The sequence below is a fragment of the Calypte anna genome, chromosome 21 (genome assembly GCF_003957555.1).
Source record: "Calypte anna isolate BGI_N300 chromosome 21, bCalAnn1_v1.p, whole genome shotgun sequence".
NCBI lineage: Eukaryota > Metazoa > Chordata > Aves > Apodiformes > Trochilidae > Calypte > Calypte anna.
In genome coordinates, this window is record NC_044266.1 from 6,168,730 (window position 1) to 6,181,344 (window position 12,615).

Here is a 12,615-nt window from a genome sequence, read left to right on the forward strand (position 1 = left end):
TGCTGTGGATTCTGTGGGTGCTGTGGGTGCTGTGGATGTGGTGGATGCTGTGGGTGCTGTGGACTCTGTGGACTCTGTGGGTGCTGTGGGTGCTGTGGACTGTGGACTCTGTGGATGCTGTGGGTGCTGTGGGTGCTATGAACTCTGGATGCTGTGGATGCTGTGGATGTGGTGGATGCTTTGGTTACTGTGGACTCTGTGGGTGCTGTGGGTGCTGTGGACTCTGTGGACTCTGTGGATGCTGTGGATGCTGTGGATGCTGTGGGTGCTGTCAGGGAGCAGCTGAGGACACAGTGTCAGGAGAGCAGGGGTCAGAATACCACAATACCACTTTCCTCCAGTGTCTGTGTTCCTCTTTCTGAGCAGAGAAACCAAAGCTTTTGCTAAAATGTTGCTTTACTTTGCAAACCTCAGCAGCCCCGAGTTCTGCACAGCTCTTTTCCACACCAGGCACAGTTTGCCCACTCGCTATCACCTTCCCCCCACTCTGCTCTGAGCTCATCCCAGCTCCTTCTCCTTGCTCCATCTCTTCCCAAGCCTTCCAGCCACATCCTAGAGCACCCAACCCTGGCTCCCTCTTTTCCCCACCATTCACCCCTCCCTTCCTCTTGAAGAAGGTGCACAAGATCCTGACACCTCTCAGCAGGGCTCAGCAGAGGAAAAGCAGCAATGGAACCACTGGGATTCCTCTCTCCTCTGGAGCAGCTGGAGTCAAGGAAGCTGTTGCTCTGCTCCAGAGACCCCTGAGAATTCCAGATGCCCAGGTTTGCTCCTCCCTGCACCCCAGCACCCACTGACATCAAAGCTCAAACCCTTTGCTTGGGCCCTGTTTGAAGTTTGCTGCTCATTTTTGGTATGCAAGCAGCACGAGTTGGGCTCCTGCTCCTTCCCAGAATAAATGCTCCTTGCGTGGCTCTTAAATGATTGGAGACCTCCAATTTTCATCTTTTATTCATCATCTTCTTCCAGCTCAGATACAGGGGGAAAAAAAAAAACAAAAAAAAAAACAACCAAAAAAACCCCAAACATGTAAATTCAAAACCTGTGAGGATTGAAAATTTCATAAGAGCTGCTGACCCTTCACTGCCAGCTCTGAATGGGAGAGAAATAAAAGAATTGTAATGAAGAGCTTCAGCTTTTCTTAACAGGTTCAGAGGAGCCCAGCACTAAATGGAGTTTAATCCCTCCCTGCTGTGTGTCCCTGAGGATGGGGTCAAGCCCAGTGGACAGGGAGGCACCTTCCTGCCCTGCCCTAAGAGGATTCCCCATCCCTGGTTCTTGGTTCTGCCCAGCAGAGATAATCCACCGTCCCCCATAGCATTCTCCTGAAAAAGCTGTCAGCCCACAGCTTGGACAGGAGCACCCTGTGCTGGGTTAGGAACTGGCTGGAACGGGCCCAGAGAGTGGTGCTGAACGGGGCTGCATCCAGTTGGCGGCTGTGGTGTCCAAAATGGCGGCTGTGGTGTCCCCCAGGGATCAGTGTTGGGCCCAGTGCTGTTCAATATCTTCATTGATGATTTAGATGAGGGGATTGAGTCCATCATCAGCAAATTCACAGATGACACCAAGCTGGGGGGAGTGTGGATCAGCTGGAAGGCAGGAGGGCTCTGCAGAGGGACCTGGAGAGACTGGAGAGTTGGGATGATCCCAAGGGGATGAGGTTCAACATTCCAAGTGCCGGGTCCTGCACTTTGGCCACAACAACCCCATGGGGAGCTCCAGGCTGGGCACAGAGTGGTTGGAGAAAGGGAGCTGGGAGTCTGGATTGACAGGAAGGTGACCATGAGCCAGCAGTGTGCCCAGGTGGCCAAGAAGGCCAATGGCATCCTGGGCTGGCTCAGGAACAGCGTGGCCAGCAGGTCCAGGGAAGGGATTCTGCCCCTGTGCTCAGCTCTGGGGAGGCCACACCTCGAGTACTGTGTCCAGTTCTGGGCCCCTCAGTTTAAGAAGGATGTAGAGGTCCTGGAACAGGTCCAAAGGAGGGCAACCAGGCTGGTGAAGGGACTCAAGCACAGGCCCTATGAGGAGAGGCTGAGGGAGCTGGGGCTGTTCAGCCTGAAGAAGAGGAGGCTCAGGGGAGACCTCATTGCTGTCTACAACTACCTGAAAGGAGGCTGTAGCGAGGTGGGAACTGGACTCTTTTCACAGACGACCTTCAACAAGACAAGAGGACACAGTCTTAAGTTGTGCCAGGGGAGGTTTAGGTTAGATATTAGAAAGAATTTCTTCACGGAGAGGGTGATCAGGCTATGGAATGGACTGCCCGGTGAGGTGGTAGATTCTCCGTCCCTGGAGACATTTAAAAAAAGACTGGATGTGGCACTCAGTGCCATGGTCTAGCAACTGCTCCGGTGGGTCAAGGGTTGGACTAGATGATCTCTGAGGTCCCTTCCAACCCGGCTAATTCTATGATTCTATGATTCTATGATTCTATGATTCTATGATCCAAGAGGCCACCAATTTTTTTTTTCCTTTCCCTTTTAGTTCAGCCAAGCAAAGCCACAGGAGCAGGATGCCATCTGCTTCTAATCTAGACCCCATTTGGGCACCATTTGTGGCATTTAATTCATGGACCCACACTGAACCCTTGCTAAAACAAACTTCATTCACCTGTGGATCCTATTTATACTCTAAATATTCCCCAGGAGCCTCCCACAAGACCCTCCCAGGCTCCTCCTGCCAAAGTCTTGGTTTTTTTCCAGTTTTCCAATGCTATTCCACCATTCCTTTGCTGACTTTGGTGACTCCCCCAGCATAAACCTTCCTCATCACCCACATGAACTTTCCCACCTCCCACATCTCCTCCTTTCTTGCTTTAGCAAACAATTCCACGAGCTCATACAAACCAAAAGTCCACAAATATCACCAGAATGAAACCTAATTCCTCTTCATGGTTTTGAAAAAAAGTTTCCCTCCCTTTTCAGCTTCCAAACTTTTAGGCTCAGGCACACCAGGCATCAGAACCAGACCCATAAGCAAGTAATTCAGCAGCTCCATGGACACTCAGGGGTTTGTCAGTCCTTTTCCTTCAGGGTTGGCCTTATAGATCTTGCTGGGCTCCAACAAGGTCCAGAATCTGTGGAAACCCAAGCACATCCTCACCCCCAAGTTATTAAAGGCCCTTCCCATAAATGTGGATTAAGATCCCAAATTTTAACACAAGCTTTCCCTTACTTTGCACCTTTCCAAAGTGGTTTCTTATTGGGGCCACATCATTTCCTGCTCAGTTTAGGAAGTTTAAAGCACTGAGTCCTTTCTGTAAGCATTCATGGGGGGTGTATCCCAGGCTTTCCCTTCTCTCTTTTGCTAACGTGGATTGTTCCATGACAGCTTTTCCTGTTGGGAATGAGGAATGAGGAATTCCAGTGACACGTTTCATACCCCACTGCTGGAAAAACTCCAAGACAGCTTTTGATTTGTGTGCTGACCCATTACCTGTTTTTACCTGGGCTGGAACACTGCAAATGCAGATAGAAGAAGTCTCTTAACATCATAAAACTTCCCCAGTATGAGCAGACACAAAGATACAGGCTGAAAAGGGAGACCAGAACCTCTGGATATGGTTTGGGTTGGAAGGGACCTTAAAGCCCATCCAGTTCCACCCCCTGCCATGGTCAGGGACACCTCCCACAGCCCAGGGTGCTCCAAGCCCCATCCAACCTTCAGCACTGCCAGGGATGGGGCAGCCACAGCTTCTCTGGGAAACCTGGGCCAGGGTTTTTCCATGTTTCTAGCCCCTGGAACAGAGTTGCTGTGGCACTGAGCCTTCTGACACTGTCCTGATGGCAGAGCAGACACTTTTATCCAACCTGGGACCAACCCTGCTGCTATCCTTGCCCCTGTGCTCAGCTCTGGGGAGGCCACAGCTTGAGTCCTGTGTCCAGTTCTGGGCCCCTCAGCCCCTCAGGAAGGAGCTTGAGGTGCTGGAGCAGGTCCAGAGAAGAACAAGGAGGCTGTGAAGGGATCCAGCAGAATTGCTGTGAGGAAGGGCTGAGAGAGCTGGGGGTGTTGAGGCTGGAGAAGAGGAGGCTCAGGGGAGACCTCATCACTCTCTGCAACTCCCTGAAAGGAGGTTGGAGCCAGGGGGGGGTTGGGCTCTTTTCCCAGGCAACTCTCAGCAAGACAAGAGGGCAGGGTCTCAAGTTGTGCCAGGGGAGGTTTAGGTTGGAGATGAGAAAGAATTTCTTTCTGGAGAGGGTGATCAGGCATTGGAATGGGCTGCCCAGGGAAGTAGTGGATTCTCCGTGTCTGGAGAGATTTCCAAAGAGCCTGGATGTGGCACTGAGTGCCATGGGCTGGGAACCACGGGGGGAGTGGAGCAAGGGTTGGACTTGATGAGCTCTGAGCTCCCTTCCAACCCAGCCCATTCTAGGATTTTATCCCATTCCATGATTCTATCCCATTCCCTGATAGTGGTTTCCAAGCCATGCCCTATGGGATGAATCCAACCCAGCTGATTCAGAGCTTAACCCACAGCCCTTCTGAGGGTGAAAGCAGCAGCTGTGGGGGATATTTCTAATTTCCATCAGCTCATCCTGAGTAATTTGTTGGGCCATGATGCTAAATGACTGTGCTGAAAGCAGAGAGTGAGGGTGGGCTGGGAATACAGCTGTCCTTGGCAGATGAGGCTGCTGTGTGATCAGACAGGAAAGGGATCAGGAAATAGGAAGCAGAGTTCACCATCTGTTCACAACATGCCCAGTCCCATCTGACCCCTGAAAACCCTGTGTGTGGGTGCAGAGCTGAGATCTCTGGCTCTGTGCAGGGCTCTGCAGGTGCTCAGCAGGTTCAGGCTGCCACCTCCAGGCACAGGGAGCTCACAGAGCATCACTCACCAGTGCCACAGCCAGAGCTTTAAAGAGGAATTCCTGGTGGCTTGGGGGTAATACTGGGTGTGAGCAGAAAGGGAAAGCTGCTCTAGCAGAAAAGGACCAGCTCCCAAGTCTGCATGTTGGAATAGGAGCCTCTTGGGGGGATGTTTAAGAAGGTTTGAAAATCCTGAGGGGGTTTATTTGCTGTCAGACAGAAGCTGGGGTATCCATCACCTTTTCTCAGCAGTAAAAGTTTACCTCCTCAAGAGTTCCTTCCCCGGGATGCCTTGATGGGTTCCCCACATCCTCTCCAAAAGGGAGAGCCAGGTCCTCTCTCAGACACCAGGATCCCTGGATTAAAGCTTTGTCCCCCCCTGCCCAGATTGGACCCCCCAAGCCCATGGTAAGGTTCAGCTCTTGGGGATGTGTTGGGGGGAGGTTTGGGGTGGCTGGGAGGACAGGGCTGTGTGGCACCATGGGACTGCAGTGGGGACATGGGGCTGGGGGCTGCAGAGGGTGGGGACATGCCAGCAGGCGTGGTGGGGATAGACCCATTCCCACCCTGTGTCCTGGTGCCTTTTTGGTGTTCTGTGGCAAGGAAAAGAGCCTGTCCGGCTTCCTTCTTCCCTGAAAATGCTGCTGCTGGGCTGTCCCTGCAACTCAGACGTTGTTAAATCCTTCACTGGAGGGCAGCTGGGACCCCAGAGAAATTCTGCAAGGTGTGCTTTGCAGTCAGCTCAGGTTTTGTGGGACGAGGGTTGAAGTTTTACTGGGGTATTTTGTTTGTCTGGGGTTTTTCCCCCTCTTTTTTTTTTTTTTTTTTTTTTTTTTTTACCAGTCCCTGAATTCAAGAAGGGTCTGGGAAAACCTGCAGGAAACCCCTGAGGTTCAAAGGAACCTCTGCAGTCCAGACCTCCCCTGCCTGTAGGATCTCCTCCCCTCTCCAGCAATTACTTGGTTTTGGAACAATCCCATCTTGACCCTTCCCTTCATATATTGCTCCACCTTACAGACATTCCTGCTCCCCAGGGAAGCATCCCTCACAGGTGGGAGGCTTTTTGGAGTGGAGGAAGGTGGTGGTGAACTGGGCATCCCCATTCTGCTCCCCCTGCATGTCCCCAGGACTCACTCTGTGTGAGCAGCTTGCAGCAGAAGCTCACAGCAACAGGAGAGGAAGAAGGAATTTTATTGTCCAGAAGGAGTTACACACCCTGAACATAAAAGGTAAACCCTGCCCCACCACCCTGGCAGCAACCCAAAGACCCCAGGCTGGAGGATCTGACCCAAGAACCCCTTGGGAAGGGTATTTGGCAGCTCAGACCCTGCACCCACCTCCTCAGGATTGCCCAGCAAACCCTGGCCTCAGCTCTCCCCTGCTTCCCAAATGATGGGAAGAGGGAACAGGGATCATCCTGTGATTCCCCCTGCTTCCCAAATGGTGGGAAGAGGGAACAGGGATCATCCTGTGATTCCCCCTGCTTCCCAAATGGTGGGAAGAGGGAACAGGGATCATCCTGTGGTTTCCCCTGCTTCCCAAATGATGGGAAGAGGGAACAGGGATCATCCTGTGATTCCCCCTGCTTCCCAAATGGTGGGAAGAGGGAACAGGGATCATTCTGTGGTTTTCCCTGCTTCCTAAATGATGGGAAGAGGGAAAAGGACCATCCTGTGGTTGTAGGGAACCTGCATCCTGCTGCTGCCTGCAGGGTGGGTGGGTGACAGGGTGCAGGGTGCAATAGGAATGAAACAACACATTGCATCTGAGCCCCGTTACAAAGAGCTTCCATAGGAAGCAGAAAAGTCAAAGCCACAGTCAGAGAATCCATCAGGACACAAGTGCCCAGGATGGGAAGCTAAGCCAGCCCCAGGAGGGTGGCTTTAGCCAGGATTATTGCAGGTGAGAAATGGCTTTAACCCTCCCTCCCCCCACCCCTTGGGTGCCCAAAGTGCAGTGGGAGGAACAGACCCCAGGCCAGGTCCTGTCTCAGGGTGGCACCTCCTGTGCCAAGGATATCCTGGGACAAGGACCAGGGCTGAGCCCTGCTTGTCACAATGGTTCCCTTCCCAGCACTTCTCCTCCTCCCTCCCCAACCAGGCTCCCAGCAAATGTTTTTTTGTTTGTTTGTTTTTTTGTTTTTTTTTTTTTTTTTGCAGTGAGTTCAGCCCCACAACTGAGGCTTCTGTGCTTCAAGACCATGTGTGTGTGTACCTAACATCCTATTTCAGTAAAACAGCTCCCCCAACCCCTCAAAAAAATCTATTTACACCAAAGAGAAACCTTCCCAGCTCACAGCCTGCCCCTGCCACCTCTGTGTCTCAGCCCCTCAGACCACCTCCCCAAACCTTTGGAGGCACCAAACCAGATGCTCCTGTGGAGAAGAGAGGAGAGGAAAGGCCACCCTCCCAATACCTGGGCTGGGGATGAAAATCCCCTTGTCCAGAGCCCCTGTCCCAGGCACAGGACTGGGGGGCTGCAGCTGGACCTGTGTCCCAGGTCCCCTCCCCAGCAGGTGACATGGGAGCCCTGGGCACAGACAGGGAGGGTGGTGATGGGGCAGCTCTTGGGTTTCTCTAGGGAAACATAAGAACAAAGAAGAGGTTGGCAGAAGTCTTTCTGTCTCTCCATCATGTAAGGTGGGAGCAAGATCTCCCTCCACTCCTCTCTGCTGTGGTTCAGCTTTTAGGGGAGGTCAGGAGATACCTGGGCTGCTGGGGGAGAAACCTGAGCTTGTGGCCCTAGAAAACGTGGCTTGGCTGCCCTGGGATGTGAGTGCTGGATCCAGAGAGGGGCAGTGCTGGTGGGTCCAAGAGGTGGAGAGTTTCCTGTAGCACCCTGGGGCTTCCTGAGGCTCCATTTAGCAGACCCCAGCCACCTCTGCTCCATGCTGGGGAGGTCTCCTTCAGTCTCAGAGTCATTTGTCCCTGGCATTGCCAGCTTCTCCTTTGTCCCTTGCCCTCCTGGGCCATGAAGTCACCTGCAGGCTGGTGCCAGCTCAGGCTGGAGAACACTGGAACTGGGAGGTAATGGGAGCAGGGTTGTGCCTGCTATGTGCTGGCCCATGGGGCCCTCTTCAGTTCAGAGATCCAAACAGGCTCCCCAGATCCCAAGGAGTTGTGTGCCATGGAAAGCCTCATCCCAACCACTCCTGGTATTGCTGTTGTGTCTGACATCAGCTCCAGCTGGAAGTGGGGCTGGGGTCATCCCATCATGTGGAGGAGTTACCTCCTGTCCTGGAACTCCCAGACTCCCAGGGACACAGCAGAAGATGGGAGCATCATGACCTGTCCCTGGAACTCCCTAACCCATAGGGACACAGCAGAAGATTGAGAGCATCATGACCTGTCCCTAACCCCTTTGGAAGGCTGCTCCCCTCTGCAGGTGGGGCAGGGAGGCAGCAGGACCATCAGGGGGTCTGGGAAGACACATTTCCACTGACTCTGAAATCAAAATGATGCTGGTGGGGCTCCAGGTCCTGCTCTGGTGCCCCTTTTCCTGTTCACCACCCTCGCTGCCCCTTTGCCAGGGGAAGTGTTAGGGAATGCCTGATGTGGGCTCAGCTCTGGGATCAGAGATGCCTCCTGGGGCCATTTGTGTTCAGCAGCTGGGACCTCATGGACTGGATGCTGCTCAAGATCTTCTTCTGGTGTCCCATCATGGTGATTCCCAGACTCCGGACATCCCTGGAGAACAAAGACACTGTCAGGCACCCCATGGTTGGAGCTGTTCCAGGCCCCAGACACACACACAACACATGGATCCTCTCCTTGTGTGCTCCCCATGGACCAGCCCAGGCCAGCACTGCCTCCTCTCCACTTGCCAACCAGCACCAGGCTGCTACAAGGCCATGGGCATCATCCCAGGGAGCAAGGAAGGCATCATCCCAGGAAAAAAGGGAGGTATCACCCCGAGGAGGAAGGTATCATCTCAGGGAAGAAGTAAGGGAGGTATCATTCTAGGGAGGAAGTAAGGGAGGTATCATCCCAAGGAGGAAGGAAGGGAGGTATCCCAGGGAAGAAGGAAGGTATCATCTCAAGGAAAAAGGGAGGTATCATCCTGGGAAGGAAGGGAGGCAGGCAGGCATCATCCCAGGAAGGAAGGAAGGTATCATCCCAGGGAGGAAGGATGCCATGGACTTGAACACATCCTCCTGTGACATCCCTGAGGGCAGCAGGAGCAGGGAGGTCACTCCTGACAGGCTGCTGGGTGACAAGACCCATGCTCTGAAATTGGATTCAGATGGCCCCAGCTAACCCAATCAGAAAGGCAGATGGAGGATGAGCTTTCCCCACACCAAACCTTCCCTGGTGGGCATGAGGAGCAAGGAGCAGCCTCAGCCCAGTCCCACAGTGAAGGTCCCAGGTACAGCCCTCTGCCCCTGTCCCTCCATCTCCCTTTTACTGTCTCTGCCTGCCACACCTTGCCCAAGGTCCCCAGTGTCACATCCTCCCCCAGGCAGAGGAGCTGCATGCCTTTTGACACGGAACAGGGGTTCTGAGAGGCAGGAGAGGTTCTTGCCAACCCTGGTGCTACAAGGGATGGGGAATGGAAGCCCAGAGGAGGAGCAAGTGAAGTTGGTGCCTCTTCTGGTACTACTCGGAGCATCAGGCACCTCAGAGACCCCCTGGAGAGGTGGCAGAGCAAGCTCCTTACAGGAGGGGGGGTGGAGGGAGACTTTTTCTCCTTACTTAACCCAGCCTTGGACACTTCACTGTCCATTCACACTGATGCCTCTCTGCTCAGCTCCACCAAGCCAGCCCTCAGCAGGGTCTGCAGAAGCTCTGAGGTGTCTCCCAGCCTTGCTGGTTCCCCAACACCCCCAGAGAGGCGGCGAAGTGTGGAGCAGCCACACACTGCTCCAGAGATGCTTTTGGCAAGGTGAGAAGTTCCAGGAGACAGAGACTCTGAGGTTGGATTTTATGACCTTCTGAAAGACCCCAATTACCTATGGTGACATTGCAGAGCCACCACGGAGCACCAGAGGTGACTTGGTACTCACACCCTCTTGCTACACCTCCCACACCTTCTCTCCAAGGTGAGGACACCTCAGACACTGCCCCAGGTCTCAACACCCTTTCCTTCAGGTTGTGTCCCTGGCATCAGGGACCAGTCAGCTGGAGCTGGAAGGTCAGTGTTTGGGGCTGGCTGGGATGGGGAAGAGGAACCCAACCTGGGGGAAAAAAACCCTTTTTGTTCTCTGGTACTCACTCAATGTTCATCCTCAGCACCATGCCCAGGGAGGAGTACCCTGCCATGGCAAAGTTGTCCCTGTAGTGTCCCAGCCGGATGGAATCCAGCCAGTCCTCCACTGTCAGGCAGCTGGACAGGTCAAGGACACCCCTGTCCGAGCGTGTTTGGGTGAACCTGTGAGCAGGACAGGAGGGGTTAGACCAGGATTTGTTGGTTCTGAGTGACCTGGGACCCTGGGATCCATCCTGCCTGGGATGGGAGGATGCTGGGGGTGCCACAGTGGGAGCACAGCAGTGAAGTGCAAGATGCACCCATGGGCCCCAAATCACAGAATTGTTGGGGACCCCAGAACAGGACCCAGCACCCCAGGGGATGTCCCAGAGCAGAGCAGAGGGGGACAGCCCTGTCCCTGCTGCTCACACTGCTGGGATGCAGCCCAGGACAGGGGGGGGTTTAGGGCTTCCAGCACAGGTTTTTGGCTCATGTTGAGCTTCTCCTCACCCAACACCCCCAAATCCTTCCCCTCAGGGCTGCTCTCACTCCATTCTCCTCCCAGCCTGGATTTATGCTTGGGATTGCCCCAACCCCTGCCCATGGCCACAGGGCACCCACTGCTGCTAGAGCCAGACAGAAATACCCATTATTTGCTACAAACCCCCACGTTCTGCCCAACTCCAGCTGCCAGCCCTTGCAGGAGGGAGCCCTTACCTGTTGATGGTTGCTGTGCACTTGAGGTGCTCGGGGTTTCGGATGAGCTTGTCCAGGATTCCCACGATCTGGGGGAAGCGTGGCCTCTCACCACGATCCTTCTGCCAGCAATCCAGCATCAGCTGGTGCAGGGCTGTGGGGCAGCCCATGGGGGCAGGCAGCCTGTAGCCTTCTTCCACGGAGTTAATGACCTGGAAAGAAGCCACATGGCAAAGTGGGGCTCCCATCCTGCCCAGCTCCAAGGGCCCTGGAGCATCAGGTGCTGGGAAGCAGGACACAAGGTTCATGGTCAGTGATAAGTGTGTTTCCAGCCAGCTGTGTGAGGTCTCTGATTTCCTAAGTGGTGCAAAAAGGCTGAAAATTTGCAGCCTGGAGAAGAGAAGGTTCCAAGGAGAACTAAGAGTGGTCTCCCAGTAACCTGAAGGGGCTCCAGGAAAGCTGGGGAGGGACTTTTTTTTTAAGGGGTATGGAGTGACAGGATAAGGGGGGATGGTTTCAAGCTGGAAGAGGAGACATTTAAGTTAGATATAAGAGAAATTGTTTGGGGTGAGGGTGCTGAGACCCTGCCCAGGTTTCCCAGAGAAGCTGTGGCTGCCCCATCCCTGGCAGTGCTGAAGGTTGGATGGGGCTTGGAGCACCCTGGGCTGGTGGGAGGTGTCCCTGAGCATGGCAGGGGTGGCACTGGATCATCATTAATGTCCCTTCCTTTCCAAAATAACCTGGGATTCTGTTCTTCTGTGATCACTCAGCAGCTGAGCAGCTGGGGAGGGACTTGGGACAAGGGTCTGTAGGGATGGGATGAGGGGGAATGGCTTGGAAGTGGGAGAGAGAGGGGAGATTGAGGTTGGAGATGGGGCAGAAATTGTTTGGGGTGAGGGTGCTGAGCCCCTGGCCCAGGTTTCCCAGAGAAGCTGTGGCTGCCCCATCCCTGGCAGTGCTGAAGGTTGGATGGGGCTTGGAGCACCCTGGGCTGGTGGGAGATGTCCCTGAGCATGGGATTTGCATCTGGATGATCTTTAACATCTCTTCCAACCCAACCCATTCCATTATTCTCTGAAAATGTTGCAGCTTCCCTCCAGCAAAGCCAAGAGATGTTCTCCCATTCCACTGCTCTACAGCCAGGATTTGCCACCACTGGCAAGGCTGGAGGAAGGTCTGCATGGAGGAGGCAACCTGAGCCTCTGCATCTATGCCCTGCACCCAACTAAACCACTTTCTAAACCAATAAAAACGCTCAGGAGGAAGGGGACTCTCAGGAGACCCAGAGCAGGAAGAAAGCAGCCAGGTTTTGAGTCCCCACAGGTAAAAAAGAGGAGCCCTGGCAACCTGCAGAGTCAAAATATTCATTTTACTGCCCCCTTTTAGGAATTTTGCCCCCACAACCTACATTTTCCTACATAACCTACATTTCCCTACAGGTTTTCTGCTCCTTGATGTAAGAGTGTCTCCCCAGGGCTCTGACAAGCCCAGTATTGGTGGAAACCTGGGGCTGCCAAGGCAATGGGAGGGTTGGAGCAGAGGGGCTGTGGGGATCCTAGGGAAGCTCTGACCCCTTCCAGGGAATGGCAGAGGTGGCACAACAAATCCCAAAGCTCTCCAGCCAGGCTTGTAGGGCACAGCCATGGGTTGGACCTCTTGGCTGCAAGGAGGGGCCTGGCACTGGTGTGTCCTCCAAGGGGACAAGGCTGCTCTTTGGGTCCCTCTTCCCCCGGGGTCACTCACATCCCGGTTGCTCATGTTCCAGTAGGGTCTCTCCCCATAAGCCAGCACCTCCCACATGACGATCCCGAAGCTCCAGACATCACTGGCTGAGGAAAACTTGCGGTAGGCGATGGCTTCGGGGGCTGTCCAGCGGATTGGGATCTTCCCACCCTGAAAAAAATCATCAGAGGTCAGGTTGGATGGGGC

At 54.1% G+C, this 12,615-nt stretch overlaps 1 protein-coding gene across 1 annotated transcript in view; it reads right to left on the bottom strand.

The window, feature by feature from the left end:
* Nucleotides 1–8,377: 8,377 nt before the first annotated feature.
* EPHA8 (EPH receptor A8) overlaps nt 8,378–12,615 on the bottom strand; it is a 47,091-nt gene continuing 42,853 nt past the window's right edge. The window contains exons 14-17 of the mRNA XM_030463511.1: nt 12,430–12,579; nt 10,708–10,898; nt 10,018–10,173; nt 8,378–8,492 (exon numbers count right to left, since the gene is read on the bottom strand). Of these exons, the coding sequence (XP_030319371.1) occupies nt 8,378–8,492; nt 10,018–10,173; nt 10,708–10,898; nt 12,430–12,579 (612 nt within the window). The remainder of the gene's footprint in view (nt 8,493–10,017; nt 10,174–10,707; nt 10,899–12,429; nt 12,580–12,615) is intronic.